Genomic DNA, 18,200 nt, shown 5'->3' on the forward strand with positions numbered 1-18,200 from the left:
AATTAAAAACCAAGTTATTTTCAATCAATCAATCAATCAATCAATCAATCATACTCATCTCTGGCATTGATTTCTGTATGTTCTTTCATGTGGCATAAAAAAGATACCTTATACTTGATTGGTCCACTTTTAATGTACTTTTTTAGGTTAGAACATAATATTTGAAAACCTCAGTATCACAGTAAAATTGGTAGAGTAAAACACATGCTGGTATTTTAAGTAGTATGATACCCCAAAATCACAGTGACCCCTGTGAAGAGTTTTCATTAACAGAACTGAAAGATCAATACATGTACAGAAGATAAGGCTTTCAGCTGTGCCACCAACTCACTGCTGCTTTCATCCCTCAACAACATCGTGTTCGTGGCCACAGGCACATCAGAAAATTATACAAAAACAAAATCAATATGAAAAGCCGAGTGACATTTCCCAACTTCAAACAGTGTATTTTATCAAGGGGCAGAATCCTCAGAGATGACTGATCACTGAACTAAACTAACCGCTGTGTGCTGGCTAAGGCCACTCATTTCGTTTGAGGTTTCACATTGGAGCGTCTGAGGAAATCGGTCATAATCAGTCAACAAAACAGATTCAAACTGATCATACAGACCCACAGACACTATACTAATGACGCAATGGGATGTGACTGAGATTTTCTCAAAAGCTGCATGCATTTGTAAAGCTAGCAACTATGCTTTGTGAAAATAACATTTATGGAGGCACAGAAGCAAGCCACAATATTCATACAGTTGTACAGACACATATGTAAGACAACATTAATGGCTACGTAAAGAAGCACAGAAGGCAAACTGACACTGTAGATGTACCGTATGGACAGTCGCTGTAGACTCCAGCCCAACAGAAGCTGATTTGTCCAGACAGAGGATAAGAGAGGAAAAACGGGTTTATCTGAAGGGTCTGAGGATCTAATGTTGCATTGTTGAGTGAAAATCCATATTTCATGTGCATGAGAGGTACTGATCAGACATCTGACGGTTTCTGTTACAGAAAATAAGATAACCTGCCAGAGACTGTGTATTTGAACGGCACTTGAGGTGTGCAGGCTGGTCTATCGCAAGAGCAGAGGAAGATCTTCTTAGTTGATGGGGGGGTCTCTAGTCTTGACACTCCCGTCCTCCATACCGAAGTACACCCTCTCAGCCATTCCCACAAACAAACCGGTCTCAACCACACCTTTATACACACACACATGAAAAAAGAGAGAAAGAATATTGATTTGTGCTTAGCAATACATACACTATTGTTCACTGGTTTGCAGTTGGTACTTTTTTTTTTCCAAATAATTATTTTATTCAGCAAAGGCACATCAAATTTATCAAGAGTAACAGTGAAGTACAATACATATTTATAATTAAATAAATAACATTCTTTAAACTTTATTTATCAAACAATCCTAATAAAAAATTTAAAGAAAGAATCAGTTTCCAGTTTTTCAAAATTTGTTAAGCACAAAATCAGCATATTAAGACGAGTACGCACTGCACCAACAGACACTGACCAATGGTAACAACATAACATTCAATCACTGTTTGTGGGGTCTTAGAATATCTGAGAAGTGAAGCAATGCTGCATTTTTAAATATATATTAAAAAAATGATGATATTTCACAATATTACCATTTACTTTATTTTGGATCAAATAAAAGCAGCCTTGATGCAGAAAAGACTTTTTTCAAAAAATAAATAAATAATAATAATCTTACCAACCCCAAACTTTTTAACAGTAGAGAAAAGGTGCTCATCTGTACTGACCTGGGATCATCTTGATGGCTGTGTTGACTTCTTTCCAGTTCTGTGCATGCTCAAACTTCCAATCCAGGATGAAGTTACTGTTATCAGTAACCACTGGACCCTAAAGTTCAACATCGTGAAGAAAAATCATCAGATGACTAGACCATCCATTTCATAAAAGCCCACTACATTCCAAGCTTAATGAGACAATTCCGAGGAACTACATGGATCAATGCTACTTTCTGGGAAATTCAAGGCAAGATTTTAAAAGAAAACAAAAAACAAGTCAAGAAAGGGAGCATGTCAAAGAATAATATACTAGTATACCATAATATAATACCCTAAATAGTGCAGCCGACACAAATGTGATGATGACAGTTCTTTTCAACAATAAACCAAGTTATCTGATTTTGTTTTACATATAAAGTATATATAATAAGAATTAAAAAAATAAAAAAGAACCCTTAAGAATGTAAATAACACAAATGTAATTCAAGGTCCATTAGTAAGACTCTCTTACAGCTTTACTGACTGCCATCCTCAGCACAGCCTCTCCTCCAAAGCGCCGGGCAATGGCTCTGGACACAGGCACATACGCCATGGGAATGACCTCCACCGGGACACCTTTCATCCACTGCTGCCCCAGGACCTTCGAGTCCTTTCTACCCACACAAGCAATAAAATGACATTACACAAACACATCTCAACTTCTAGTGGAAGACTCTCGTGTAATTATAGATATCACATGCTGGGTTATGATGAAACATCCCCACTGTTTCACTACATGCAGTGATCAGCAGTAATTATAGGATGCAAAATATATGCCAAATATTGTAGTTCAAACAATATTGCGCAGTGGGTTGATTTTCTGGGAAATGCATAAAACGGTGAAGTCACTTTGGATAAAAACGTCTGCTAAACCCAACATTCATACTGTACCTATAGTCTGCAATGACAATAAAGTGTTTGGCACAACCAGCTACAATCTTCTCCTGGGCTAAGCATCCTCTGTGGGAGGAAAAGAAAAGGACATGACACTAGACACCTTGGGGATGTCACACAAATTAAGAGAAATGGAAAAAATACTTGAATTCAACTTTAATTGTCCAATCATACCCTCCTCCTTTAATCAGCGTCAAAGCAGCATCAACCTCATCAGCTCCATCAATCGCAACATCCAGCTACAAAAAAAAAAAAAAAAAAAAAAAAAAAAAGATTTCAAAATCTAAATTTGATTTATTTGTTAGCTCTTCATTAATTCACAAACCCCATGCAGTTCCTTCATAAACCCAGTTTAGGGAAATTACATTTGGGTAACTGAACTCTTTATGCCATCTAGAGTGTCATGGGTACTCATGTGATAAACCAGTCATAGTAAAGTTTTTTTTTTTTTGGCTTTATTTCAGCCCAACAAAATGTTACGTATTGCTATTCTAGCATCAAAGTCAAATCTTTCATTTAATTGCCCTTTCCAACATACTGTAGCATTGTTTTACTAAACTTTCCCATTCTTTAATGTTATCTGGGCTAGTTAAGTTGCCTAAATCATCTTTTTCATCCATTCCAGCTGCCCGTCCACATGCTGTCTCGGCCCAAACTCACCTCAGGATGCCTGTCCAAATCAGACAAAGTGAGACCGTGCTGCAGAATCAGCTGACGGGCCTGGATCAACACAACTCAATTAAGTTAGTTATAAACTAACACAGGAGTTTTCTCATGTTAAATGAAGCTCCAAATGAATGAATACTGACCTGGAAGGACGTGGGAACACACACGATATTCAGCTTCTCCTGTCTGACCCTCTCAGCTAGAAAGAAAACATCTTTTACTAATTATTATCACTGTTAAGAGCTCCAAGAATGAGTATGTGTTATGAGTACAGTCTTACCCAGCCGGTCCACAGCATAAACGATAGTTGAGCCACTGCCCACTCCAACTACCTGATTATTCTGGAAGAGAAATTGAAAATCTACATTTTATAGCATAAGCATAACCCAACCAAATATAGCCATGCATCATGCCACTACAACACTGATAATAAAGCCTGAATTCATTCCTTTCTTATTTAAAACAGGATCAGTAAAAGAGGTGCTTAACCTTGAGGAAATATTCTTTAGCCCAAACAGTAGATCATGGCACTAGAAACAACAAGGTCATGGTTTGGTTTTCAGAGAATGCATGAACTGATAATAATTTACACCTCATGACGTCAAACCAATCTATATTCATTTTCAAGTAGATATATAACACTTACATTTGCATTTAAGTATGTTACTATGGCATCTCAGCAACAACAAAACAGTGTTCATGACTGTTTTACAAGCTTACTCTCAATTTGGAGGGTGAGGTCAGGTGAGGCTTAAAAAACCCAGTTCACTTTGCTAGTCCAGTTTTTACCAGATTCACCTTAATCACTTAATCAGTTACAAACAAGTTATTATCTATAGTACACAAGGACTGCACCCGTTAGCTATTCCCGAACATGCTAATCACTAAAGGTTTAGTTTGAGCAGAATTCGCATCTTTATCGCCTGGCTTACTCTATATTTAAAGCACACCGCATCGTAAATAAACACAGGTGCTCAACTGATGCCACCTGGGTAACGTAACACTCACTCACTTACCTAACGGACCTAACTTCAGCGGACAACACTGGAACATCCCAGCTAGCATGTCTGAAGCGGATACTCATTACATACTAACTTTAACTGTCAAAGCAGTTTGCCATATCAAATACAAAAGACCATTACTGCAAGTCTGTTGACGCGTATTTTAACAACAATACGTAAATCGAGCATCGTGTTTGCTACTCATGTTTATTCACGCCTCCTAAAGTATTTTTAGCGCCCGTTTATCCAGTTAAACTAATGTACGTAGAGTAAATATGCCACAACGAAAGTAAATAACTTAAACAATCTAACCTGTATGTGGTTGTCCACAGCTGCATAAGCTGCTAGTTTTTTGGCCTCTTCAGCCATGAGAGTGCCGTGGTGCTGCCGCTACACACGTGTTGTTTCCCCGGCGGAGGGAGAGAGGAGGAGAGATCAAACTCAACACACCTCCTCCGCGGCCTCATCACACACACACACAGCGCCTCCACGACCAACACAACAACGAGACGCGTGCCTCATTAACATATGTGCACGAGCAGAGGGATATTAGAGAAGCTTAATTGAACAGATATTAAAGCTCGCTCAACATATCAGCTGTCAGATAAATACTAGTCAGGTGTTTTCACACAGCAGAGTACAGTGGATCCCGATTCCGCTTGAGTCGGATCTTTCAAATGAATCAGTTGCTCAAATCCTTTGAGTTGGATCTTTTCAACTAGCTGGTTGAATATTTGCAATTGGTAATGATAATCGATGACAGTTGGTGTAAGCCGAGGATGATTGGCTGATGGGGCGAAAAAGTAACCTTTATAAATGAACAGCAAAAATATCATAAATTACATGCAGAAATGTGTTTTCAGTATTGAGTAGTGATGGTAAATCTAAACTTTCTAAAGAGGATAAAGCTGTATCGAAACCGGGATTATTACCGGGTAGGCCTATGCTGTTTATTTTATTTTTATCACACACGAAATTTGTTTTTAATACCATTTTATCGCCAACATCCAGCCAAGGGTTAACATATTTAAAATTTATTCATATAAGAAAGACTTGCTTTTGAATGAGTCGAAACAAGGCTAAATTAATCAAGTGGAAAAAAAAACGCAATAAACGGTTCCAAGTATTATTATAAATATTACACACTCTATGAATCAGGGACCACGTGATGACATGTGACGTAAAGAACCGAACTAGTTTTAATTTTTTATGAATTGTTCAAATGAACCGATTCGCGGAAATGAGTCATTCCGGTCCCTAGACTCTATAATGCTGTCATCGACTATACTTAACATGACCAGTAGAGGGCAGTTAATGCCAACATTATTTTTATGTGTAGTAAGAGCATTTAAACACATCAGACAAGGGAAAAATAAATATAAACTGTGGTGATTAGCAACGAAAATCAACTATAGCCAACATAAACATAAAACAGAGGAGAGCTGAAACAAATGGGTATCAATATATCTCTTTATTTGGCAATCAGCTTGAAATGATCTAGATTTCAGTGTATAGCATACCCCTATATTAAACCCACACAATCCTTCCAATAAACATGTCTCTTATTTACCATAGTTTTTACATATTGCAGTTTACAAATTTAGCTTATCTGTTTGACAAAATCAATTAGACAATGGATCTTTTTATGTGCTATATAAAAATCTACACAGTATACATTCATGATTAGGAAAAAAAAATTGAAAACAATATTTAAACAGCACAGAACATAACTCGTCAACATATCCCACCCAAGTGTGAGCGATCACAAATTAAAGCTGAATACTTCAATATTACAGTAAATGCTGAGAGATGTTCAATGACGAACAGGATTACTGAAGGGAGGTTGTTTTTACACCAGAGGTCTGGACTCAAGGAGAATAACTATGATACCGTTACAGGGAAGATAGATAGAGAAACAAACAGGAACGCTGATTATGCGAATGGTGCAAGATGTTCAAGAGAAAACCAACTTTTTCAACAGTACATCTAATCTCTCTCTCTGAAGCTTAAAGCTATCCAAGAAAAAAATCAGTCGAGTCTGCTTCTCAGCTTTCTCTAATCTCATATTGCCTACAATTAAGTGCACAGGTGCTCACTTTTTTGCCCACAGTTAGTCAAACCATGTCTTTCTCAATTTGTGCGCCTTCGTTTATAACATCACTCTCTCTCTCGAGAAATGTAACATGGATTGATGGATCAAAATCATCAGAGATATCGGCGTCTTCCGACTTCTTTTATTCGGAAAGATCACGAACAACTATAAACGATTAAAAAGTAGGGATATAAAGGTACTATACCTTCATTTGACTATTTATTCTAGTTGCTTTTAATAATAACACAACAAATTACATAATAGTAAAAAAAAAAATAGTAAAAGGCATGCCTTCACTGTTTTAAATATACGGTGAGATGGATAGACAAGAAAGTGTGCGTTTAAGTGCCTTTCTTTTTGGCATTGTTTATAATCATGCCTCTGTGTGTGTGTGTGTGTGTGTGTGTGTGTGTGTGTGTGTGTGTGTGAGACTGGGGGAAGTACACAGATGTGGTGTCCTGTGATGTGCAAAGCTTAAATGTCAGAGTCCATTCAGCAGTGAGTAAGGTCCGCAGAAATGCTGCTTGTTTTTCTCCATTTCCCTGAAACCCCAGCGCTTAGGATACATTCTCTACACATCAGTGGGTCTCCAAACTAGAAGTCTATTACCTCGAAAGAAAACTCTCTTTAGAAAACTCTAAAATATTGATAGCCTCTAATAATCCGCTGTATTGCTATGAGCCGTTTCCTAAGGTTGAGTGTATTCTTTTGGTCCATGCTCACTTCGTTATTACTTATTTGCACTGATATGTACCAAAATGCGCTGGAAAATCTGCCATTGACAGCTTTTCTACTTGATGTATGAGAAGTTTTGCTCTGGGTGTTTGTGTGTGCGCGCGTCAAAGTTCAGCATTAAGAGGTATTGCTACAGATTCAGTTCAGTCTCTTGTTCGACAGCTGTATTTGTGTTGAGAACACTATGGTCGGAGATGGAGTAAACACTTGTGTAATTTAGTCATGGCACAGTTGTCGAGAATATGTGTGATGGTTTCCTACGTCTCCTAAATCAAGTGTCTGTGATGCATGGATACATCAGAATAGACTAGAGAGAGAGGGGGCGGGGGGCTTTGGTGTACTATTCAGATCATGAGAGAAGCAGTGACTGACCAAGGTCAATAGTCAAACAGTCAGACAGCGGTCTGTCGTTCTACTCTGTTTTGAACAGGCATCTCGTCCTCCGCCCTCTCTGGTTCTGTCTTCAAATATCCTTCTTTTCTAATCTCTCTCTTACTCGTTCAGTGCTTCACCAGAATGTCTGCTGTTAAACACTAGAATCAGTTTGTTTTTCCTCCCAGAGTTTTGCATTTCAGAAATACAATTCCCAGAGTCCTTTGCTCAGAGGCTCAGTGTGCATGCGTTTACATGCGCTGTGCATCCATAATGTCCAGGTACTTAGCATCGATGATCCTGGGCAGTAGATAGTTCCTAAAACAGAGACAAAATTACAGCAGTTATGTTAATTACATACAAACAGATTATTAAGAAAATATATATTAGATTTGTATTAGTTTTTCATATCATTTTTTTATTAAGAAATGCTTTTTTAAATGACATTATCATAATTATTTATTAATGAATAATTATTTGTTAAGAAATCTTATTAATATGTAAAAAATATATACTTATATATATTGTATTTTATATATATATATATTAGTATTATATATAAAAAAATAATGTTTTAACAAACGTCATTAAATGTTTACTAATATTTAAAATAGTTTTTGCTAACAAATTATGTTGTGCAACAAACAAAATCATGTGGAGCAACCAACATGCGGGTAAAAATAAATAAATATTAATAACATAAAATGGGACCTGGTCAGTAAAGTCAGTAAGTCTCTTAAAATATCAGATGTTTTTTGTTTGTTTGTTCATTTTGACCAGATAAGACAAGTTTAGGTTGTAAAATATCATGTTCTGTGACTACCCAAAAATAAAGTACATTTAAAAATACATTTGACCTTGTAAATAAAGTACTGGTTCAATTTGTTTTATTAGCTTAATATTTTTCATTTTGTCTGAAATAGTTCTCAAAATGTGTACCACATGACATTTTCAAACAAAAGTTTTTCAAAGAGCACATTTCAGAGAACTTCAAAAGATTTTTCTCTGTCATGAACAAGCCACACAATGTAAAGCATCATTCATCATTCTGTAATATGACCTTTAGCAAACCCTGTTTATTACACATGCACAGCAAATCACACACTACACAACAGCTGAAGGCACTTGAGTACTCACCTGATGGGTATGAGGATAAACATGAGCAGAGGAAAGATCATCTTCATATACGGGAGAGGGTACATCCCAAACGCACACAGAAAAAGCAGCTGCACCATCTGAAGGAAAGTGAAGTAATGGATCTTCCTCTGCGGCACCTTGCGGATGTAATGAGCCGGAGGGTAGGACGTCTGAGAAAGAGGGAAAGAGAGATCAAGAAAAGAAAGAAAGATATAGATCAGAGAAAGATAGGACAGGGTATAGCTGTCGTAATGCAAATACAACTGTGGAACCCTAAGCATCTTGACTGATGGGATTAAGATCGGTCACAGTATGAATATTTCACTTTCAAAATCAAAACAAATCAGATCTATCGCTGGGCTATATGCAAATGAATGGAAATCATGTCCATGATTACATAAGGCAAACTGTTTAAGTTTGTAGTTGCTACAGCCTTGTGTCTCAACTACGATTATTTGTTCAAGTCTAGCTTATTAATGAGATCAACAAGTGTGTTTAATATATTCATATATTGAATTAATAATATCTAGTATGTAAGTGTAATCGACCAACACTAATTGGTGGATTATAAAACATTTAGCCAATCCATAGCATTTACACAGATGTATGCATCTCACACCACCTCCTGATCCATCTCAAATGCATCTTGAGGGAATTTATGCTTGACAGGAAAAATGCACAAAGCATCCAGCCACAGACTGCATCACTTGGTACAAAGCCATTGACATCCATGACAGGTAGAGGGCGCTCTGAAGCTTTATTTGCACAGAGGGTGCTCCTCTCTCTCTCTCTCTTCTGTTCTTATTTGTACAACACCTATGACTTTTATTTGCCTTTGTTTTCATCAAAGAAACGCGCGCACACACTTACTTGTTCTTTGAGTAGCAGAGCCATGCGGTCGCACATTTGATTGCCATCAATAGATGTGAGAGCGATGTAGAGGAAGAGCCCATAGAGCACAGGCTTAGGAATCCACTGCAGGGGCACTGGCAGCAGAAACAAGCTTACACCTATCAGGATGTTAGCCACAAGCGAGGTCACCCGCGTCTCCTTCACACTCACTATACTACACACACGCACACGTACACACACACAGAGGAGTCATTTAAAACCAAGCACAGTGTGCCAATAGCTACTAGAATGAGGTTTGTGCTTCACAGATTGATTGCGAGTGTAATTGTTAAGTGGTGTGTGCTCACGTCTCGTAGAGGTGTCCTCCCTCCACCCTTTCCTCCACGATGGCTAGCTGTCTGACGTGCAGAGTGGAGTGCGGGAACGCAGCATGCATCCACGGCAAGCCCAGCACAGACATCAAAATATTAATCAAGCCAGACAGAGTCAGGTCCCAGTGATACGCCGTGCCCTTCAGTAACCTGTGGCACACACACAGTCAAGACTCAACAGTGTTCAACAGCGGTGCCTTACCAAGACCAATACACAATCTGACCCAGTTTCTTATTCAGGTAGAAAGCGTCCAGTTTCTAACCATGTGTCATTTTTATGTCAATGCTGAAAACCAATCATAATAAATGTGATGTTTAATATGCAGCTAGCTAGAGCAGGACCAATGAGGTTTCAGTGTGAATTGGGCTTCATGTTGTCAAGCAATCACATACAGTTCAAAAGTTTTGGGGTCTGTACCTTTTTTTTAAATTATTTAATTATTATTATTCTTTTATATATATATATAATGCTATCTGGCAATGATGCAACTGATCAAATTTGACAGTGAATACATAAAATAAAAAAATATAAATTTCTAATAAATGTTGTTGTTTTAAAATTTAATTTCTATTCATCAAAGTATGCTGATTTTTTTTTTTTTTTTTTTTTTTTTTTTTTTTTTTTTTTTTGTGAGCACCAAATCAGCAGATTAGAATGATTTAATGTGTAACTGTAGAAAATGTAGTAAAAAGAAAACTATTTAAAAAATAAAAACAGTATATCTTGGACCTAAAAGTGATTCTCTAGCTAAGACAATTATTTATGAGTACTGTGTTCAGTGCCCTATTAGAAATTCCACGTTAATAAATTGCTTACAGTTTTAATCATGAAAATATGTTCATTAATATTATTTTAAATGTCACATCACATTATATGATCAAAGTTTTGGAGTCAAATTAGAGACTTCTCTTCCGTTTTAAGTTTTTCCATTGCTAACTTGCTTTGCTTAGCCCTCATTATGGTAATGATCATTTGCATAAAGATTAACCATGTTGTGTTGCTCATTTGTTGCTCTTTGAAAATAAATGAGTGTAGGATGCTATAAATCACAGCCGGTGCAAACACTCCTCAACATGAAACAGGCAGCTTGTCACATATTCAATTGTGCCTGGTTAATGTTTAGGTGAAGTTCATTTTCTCATTAATCATTTTAATAATCTGTAGTTTTCTGTAATGAAGCCACTTGCATGAGTGGGATAGGATCTCGAAACAAGTTTAGCTGAAACTAATTTCAAAGACATGAACCTGTTTTCAGGTGCATTTGTGAGAGAAACAACGATGTTCTGGTCGATGAAGATGAGGAGAAACAGGAGGAAGCCCAGACCCATTGCGCTCAGAACACTCGCTCCGCTCAGCTTATCCAGTGGGGCTATCTGAAACACCGGACCTTCATGGAAGTTAAACACCGGCACTGGAAGAGAACAAATAACAGTGAACCCTTACATCACAAACCATTACAGTCCCTCTGACACAAAGCAGGCCCTCCAGCAGTCATCCAACAGTGTCCATGTCACTTTATAATATTGAAAAGGGATTTCTATTGGGGAAAAACGTTGCAGCAAAAAAAGAGCAAGACCAAAGTTGTATTACTTTGTTACATTACACCACTGTATGTTCATAGGAAGATATGTGAATGTTCCTTAATATCATCTGCTACCTATTAACTTATAATACAGTAAATTAATTACAAAAATGCTACCCAATGTTTATTTTTTCCCACTTAAAGTGTGAAGTGGCTCTGAATTTACACATTATTTAGAAGAAAACATTGGGCAAGATATGAAATAAAGTACAAATACATTTGTAGACTACAGTATATATAGCACACAGCAGCACTAAAGCAAAGTTTTGGACTGTTTGGCCATTTCCTGCAAAAGCAGGCCTTTTTTGAGTGGCTGTGATTTGATCGAATTTCGAATATGAGCCTCTTGACTGCAGCAGAGAGCCTGAGGTAAGAAGTAAAATCTCACTCTGATAACCAAGTTAAACTCCCACACCGAACCGATGACAGAGGAGTTGGAGGAATAATGTAGTGATAGTCGGACTGAGTGGCTTTGCTGTAACGTGCTGGCAGTAAGACAAGGAGAGTACAGGCAGTGTGTGTGGGAGAATGTCTAAGTGTTGGTAGGGGCGTACATTTTGGCAAGACTTTCTGGACACAAACTGAGCCAAAATTGAACTGATTTTCAGTACGGAATCTTTTCTGCTATTTGCATGTAATTTCAAAATTGCTGCTTAAATGCTGCATTTTGACACATTGAAAATAATCCCCCAATATGATTAAAACAATTTACATAATAAAGTTTTATCATTATGAGTGTTTTGATTTTTCTCTGCTTAAATTATTCCATAAATTAACTCACATTTTTCACCTTGTTTTAAATACTATTATCATGATTCAAACAAAAAACGTTAATACTGAATGACTAATACGAAGTGAAATAATATAATGAATACAAAAATAACCTAATGTAAATGATAAAGAATATATAATTTCAAATAAAACATACCATTAGCAAAAAAACAACATTGATAAGTAATGATAAAAAATATCTAATATAATATAATATGATATAAAAAATAACACTACAAACAAAGCATTAATCATAAATATTAGTACAATGATACATATTATAAACAATATGATATAATAGATATATATGAAATAAAATGTAAATAATATAAATAATATAAAATAGATCTAATTAATTATACTAAGAAATGCAAATACACATAATTCTGATAATAAATAATACTAACTAGGTTCAACATAGTTTCTGGAAAATGTAAGATTTTTTTTATTTATTTTTTTTAGTGACACTTATTGTACTCGACATATGTTTTGGATATAAATGACCAATCATCAAATGGAAAAGTGTACTGAAGAGCTGTAATATCATCTATATGTTAGTGTGTCTGTGTGTGCAACCTGAACACGTATAGTGACTCACAGGCAATGTCGTTGAAGACGTATGATCCCACATATGAGAAGACAAGCACTGAGATAGGCAGAGCACAGTCGGACAGAATCTCTCTCATCTTCACATGCAGAAACGGACTGCCAGGAAAAATGAAAGATGGGGGTGTCAAAACAGTCTTCTATCACTCTTTAAAATCCCCATCAGTGTGTGTGTGTGTGTGAGAGAGAGAGACAGGGAGAGCTCCTCACCTCCTCCTGAACTGGTAGAGTGTGTATCCCACCCACAGTGTGCCCAGCATGAGGAGTAGAAAGAGAAGAGGCCGTGCCCGCGTGCACAGGATGAAGGATTCTGGGAGAGTCACGGGCCCCGTCTCTGTCATGTTCGGTTCCCCTAAATGTAAACTTCCACTGATGCGATTCAGCTCCGCCGCACTCCCATTGGCCAAAGTGGGAGCATGGTAGAACTCATGAAAGACTGTAAAAGCGTATAAGAATAGGTCAAAATGAATGTAAAGTATACAGTATGTCAAAAATTAGCAATTACTATATGCATTGTGTTAATGTTTTTCAATCATCAATAAGAACCGCTTTCAAAGCGAAACATTTTTCTTCTGTACCACATCTTCATTAAATCATTGGTTTAAATGATTTCAATTATTGAAAGTAAAATTGTTGGCACAGTTGCCAAAAATTGTGACCACTATTTAAAATACTTTCACACTACTAAATTGCATAGATAAAATAATAATTAAAAAAAAAACATTAAATACAAATTATTTATTTTAATATTATTTTATTTTCTCTTTCTAAGATGAAGAGCCTTTGTACTGGCAATGGCAGTATATATAGCCTACCGTAAATCTAAAATCCATATTAACTGTATGCAATGTGTATGGACTTTTAAAGTAACATTTTAAAGTAACATTTTCTCTGTTCCATCTTTATTGAAGAATAGGTATAAAAAATCATGATTATTGATGGAATTTTGTAGAATTTTGTTTACTGCCAAAAGCATCAGCCAATGCTTGTTGATTATGATTACTGATGAAAAATGCAACAAAAATGCAATGCAACAATTAATATAATTGACAAATGTAATGTTTACTACAAAAAAAATACTTTGATACATTTTTAAATAGTCACATCTTATGTATTCATAATTGTAATAATTCAAAATATTAATTATTATTTATTTGTTAAATTATTTTCAATTGTACTGGTAAGGTGGCTTTAAAAGCACAGTCTAAAACCATCTTTTACGTTTGTTGTGTGTAAACGTTTTGAAGTCGTCAGCATGAATGGCTTCCAAAGTGTAACATTTTTCCTGCGCCACATCTTTATTGAATAATTGGTTTAAACAATCACGATTATTGATGGAATTTTTGTGGAATCTTGTTTACTGCCAATAACATCAACCATTGCTTTCTGCTGATAACACATGTGCATTGTTTCGGTTCATGCACATTTTTGGGATGTCTTTCTTGAACGGGCCTGTTTCACATCACAGCAGAGCATTTCAAAGGAAGTGGGGTCAGGACTCTAATTTGGCCATTGTGAAGTGCTGAATTTCTTTTGTTTGAAGCATTCTGTTATTGATTTACTCCTGTGTTTTGGATGGTTTTCATGTTGAATGAACCAACTTCTTTTGAGTTTCAGATCACAAACAGACGCTCTGACATTCTGCTCCTGATATAACTAGGAATTCGTCGGTCCCTCTGTGACTCCAAGCCGTCCAGACCCTGAGGCAGCAAAACAGCCCCATACCATTACACTAACCCACAATCCTTCACAGCCGCAATGATGTTTTGGAAATGGTATGGGGAGGTTTGTTCTTTTCATTTATTTTAAGTATATAAAAAAGCAGGGTTTTCGGATGATTTAGAACAGCTCACGTCTGATTTTGCCTCATAACCAACTCAAAAGGCATTACGTTGGTCACTACTAAAAAAATAAAATTATTACTATTTTCCTGATAAGACAGATGAGTTTTTAACAGAAAAGTTATTTTTCATGTGTATTTTGGAATAAGTGACCTTATTGCATATGTGGCAATTTAAAAAGAAATTAAAAAAGTTATAACATTATGTTACTTTAATTTTGTGGTGAATTGTTGATTAAATAAGTTAGTAATTAATCATTTGTACATTATATATGTATTTGTAAGCTACATTTCTTGTTCAGTGTCACTTTTCTAGAGATGCAATGGTTTCTGCTTGCAGCTGGTAAAGTATTTGTAGCATAGCATTTTTTAGGGAACACTTGTTTTTATTTTACAAGCAAGTGACGCTTGTTTTCTGTTTATTGAAGCGGTTGCAGCACACATCAGACTGGCTTCTTCTTCTAGGGAACACAGCAATGGTGCTGAACTGATGGTGCTAATCTGCCTGACTGTCGGCATAAATCCGAAATCCTTTGCAAACATTGAGTTTTATGAGTTCTTCTTTTGTTTGAAGTCTCTTTTGATCAGACTAGATTGCTCTTGAGCACAACTGTTTGCTAAGGATGTTGCTTTCCATTCAGGATGGCAGGTCAATCCCAGTCCAATTACCTTCTTTTCAAGAGGTCATTATTGTAGAGGTTATCTTGATTGTTTAACACATTTGTTCAATAAAGTCACGGCACTGCAAAATGGATTGTGTGTATGGTTTTAAATAAGGCCAGTCACATGGGGAAAATATTTTTCAGCAACTGTAACATTTTGAATTTTTGAAACGTTAGCCTCTTTGACACAATTATACCAGTAAATTGCCATAAAATTACCAGAACTTCACAGGTAAATACATAAATGCGCTGTTCACACAGACAGTAATGTTCCGTCTTTTTACCACTAAAGCACCGTTCACACAATACCAGTAAATGCTGTGACATCATTAGTCGGAAATGACCTCTAAATGGTTTCATTGATTTTTGTTGATGTTTACATTTCTGTGTCAAATGTTTACATTCATGCAGCTGCTTTTGGCCCAGAGACATCACATTAGATGACTTTAGACATTTCTTTGACAGCGTGGCGTAAATGCATCAGCTGCGTCCAAATGTTATGATTGGCCCAGAGTAAAAACCTTATGTTAACACGTTGTGAACTCGTACATATTCATACTGGTAATCTTGTTCTGGGTTCACGCAGAGCACATTACCGGTAATTTACTGGGAATGTTACAACTTCTCATACCAGTAAATTGCCAGAACAAATTTACCAGAATTTTTTTTTTTAAATGGTTGACTATACCATGAAATTAGATCTTAGCTAAAAGGTTGAAATGTGTTTTCAGAAAAAGATTAATGTTTTTTTTTAAATATCAAGGCAGGACAAATTATCACTTTTATATTGGGACATTTTATCACATATATTATATTACATATATATATTTTTTATTATTATTTACTTGTTTAACCAGGAATGTCCCATTGAGATACAATATCTCTTCTACCAGGAAGTCCTGTTCAAAATAGGCAGCAAAAGTCAAAGTTTTCTACACATTGTGTGGTGAACACAATGAACAAACATAAAACACCATTTTCTAAAAACATGCCTTTTACTTTTGTTTGCATCTCTGTGCTCACATATTGCATTTTAATGCAGCCGAATTCTCAATAAAACCGTTCATTTATGTATTTTACAGTTTCTGTTGTCAGACAACAGGATAAATGTTAATGACTGAAAAGCGGCCCATTAAGACTACATAACCAGCTTTCTCTTCCAACATGTTAATATGCATACAAATCCTGAATTTTTTTAACTGAGCCGTTATCTGATGAAATCAAATACACATAAGATAATACCCTGCCTGTGCTCTGATTTGGGCTATAATAAAATTTAAGACTCAACGGTATATCTGTTTTAACTGAAAGCACTGCTCTTCAGAGCAGAAGCAGAGAGTGAGGTGTGGGGACAATGGGAAAGCTAGACATCACGCTCATGTGGCAGTACTAGTGAGTCTCAGAAACGTAATAAGGTTTGTCCAAGAAGTACTTTTTTAGAAAAAGTCACTAAGGGGGTCTAAAAAGTCGCTAAATTTAGTGACAAAGCAGGTGATGACTGCTGAAAATTCAGCTTTGCCATCACAGGAATAAATTACATTTAAAATATCGAAAAATAGTTAATGATGGTTCTATTCATCAATTCTGGATCTGACGAGGGCAGGTCTGAATGCAAGCTTGCAGCCGATAGTAAAAAATGATTGGAGAAGTGTGACAGCATCTTTCCATTATCACTAAACAGCCTCGTGTTAAATGAGCTGTATCATTTTCCTGGGCAGTAACAATGAAAATCTTGATTTCACAGCGTAACAACTAGCCCCAGTCGCCCCAGTATTTCTTGTCAAGGTCAGGCTATACTGTAATATAGGAACCATTCACACAGAAATCCAGATTATTTCAAGGGTTTGGCTGTGTATACAGTATGCATGTAAGTAGAACTCACTCTTGACGGTGCCCTTAACTGCATCTGCTACAAAAGCAATGGAAATGAACAAAGCTATCACCTCCTCTATAGACCTGTGGGTCAAAAACAAGAACAACAAAAACATATCAGTATTCAAGCAGTGGCGTCTGCAAAATTATCTACATATGTGTGTGTGTGTGTCTGACCTCTTGAAAAGCTTAACAAGCAGGCTAAGGTTGAAGACTCCTCCCATGATGAGGAAGAGGCTGTTCCATAGGCCGATACATGCATAAAATGCTGCAAAGTCCAGCTCATAATCATCACAGATCCCCCTAATCACTGCAGCCGCACAGACACAAACACACAGAAGCAACAACACAACATCCAGACCATTAGGAGCGAACAAAAACACAATCAACTCTCATCTCATCATGACAGAGGATTATTACACACTTAATGTCCATTCTTTGATGTTTAAAGAGCTGCTCCCAAACGTTTAAAGAATTCCTGCTGTTATCCCCATGAGAAACCACAAGACAAGATCTTTGATTGGGAAGGATCATTATTATAAAGATGGATGTGGCGGTTTTGTCCTCCTCTGTGCATTTTTATCCAAACAGAATTGCATTTTACTACAGCGGAACCATTTTTCAGGGCAACCCTCCCGCTGGTAACAGTGTGCGACTGCAGCCGCAGGAATGAGCTTTAGGAGGAAATCTCCTCTCAGCCAGGGCAAACATCAAACTTCGCCCAAACAAATGGCGGCCATATCGGACCTCCATCCTGCTGTTTGTGAGATGAAGAGTCTTGTTCCACCTCATCCTGTGGTTAGCAGAGCTCTCTAAACACTCAATGTCAAAGTATTCAACAAACAATGAGTGCTCATCTAAACACAGCTCAGAAACGAAGCACGGTTTCAGACCAGACCGCAAACGAGAACCAAGGTATGTGTGTATGTGAACGTGCATCTATTGTT

General features: G+C 36.7%; 2 protein-coding genes across 9 annotated transcripts in view; both read right to left on the reverse strand.

Annotated features, from left to right (window-relative positions):
• Positions 1-111: 111 nt before the first annotated feature.
• Positions 112-4,988, reverse strand: LOC113057056 (ribose-5-phosphate isomerase-like). The gene is made up of 9 exons (XM_026224078.1): positions 4,673-4,988; positions 3,640-3,700; positions 3,503-3,558; positions 3,354-3,413; positions 2,868-2,932; positions 2,691-2,759; positions 2,272-2,413; positions 1,773-1,872; positions 112-1,194 (listed from the first exon to the last, which is right to left on the reverse strand). The coding sequence occupies exons 1-9, from the start codon at positions 4,727-4,729 to the stop codon at positions 1,097-1,099; spliced, it is 708 nt and encodes a 235-aa protein (XP_026079863.1). The 5' UTR covers positions 4,730-4,988; the 3' UTR covers positions 112-1,096.
• Positions 4,989-5,812: 824 nt separating this feature from the next.
• The window catches only part of slc4a11 (solute carrier family 4 member 11), a 69,217-nt gene continuing 56,829 nt past the window's right edge, over positions 5,813-18,200 (reverse strand). For all 8 annotated transcript variants that reach the window (XM_026224079.1, XM_026224081.1, XM_026224082.1 and 5 more), the window contains 9 exons: positions 17,431-17,563; positions 17,264-17,337; positions 13,090-13,315; positions 12,872-12,978; positions 11,166-11,331; positions 9,896-10,069; positions 9,567-9,762; positions 8,697-8,866; positions 5,813-7,877 (listed from right to left, as the gene is read on the reverse strand). In XM_026224079.1, coding sequence (XP_026079864.1) covers positions 7,811-7,877; positions 8,697-8,866; positions 9,567-9,762; positions 9,896-10,069; positions 11,166-11,331; positions 12,872-12,978; positions 13,090-13,315; positions 17,264-17,337; positions 17,431-17,563 — 1,313 coding nt within the window. In that variant the 3' untranslated portion in view covers positions 5,813-7,810. The remainder of the gene's footprint in view (positions 7,878-8,696; positions 8,867-9,566; positions 9,763-9,895; positions 10,070-11,165; positions 11,332-12,871; positions 12,979-13,089; positions 13,316-17,263; positions 17,338-17,430; positions 17,564-18,200) is intronic.

This window comes from Carassius auratus, chromosome 38, assembly GCF_003368295.1.
Source record: "Carassius auratus strain Wakin chromosome 38, ASM336829v1, whole genome shotgun sequence".
Classification (NCBI taxonomy): Eukaryota; Metazoa; Chordata; class Actinopteri; order Cypriniformes; family Cyprinidae; genus Carassius; species Carassius auratus.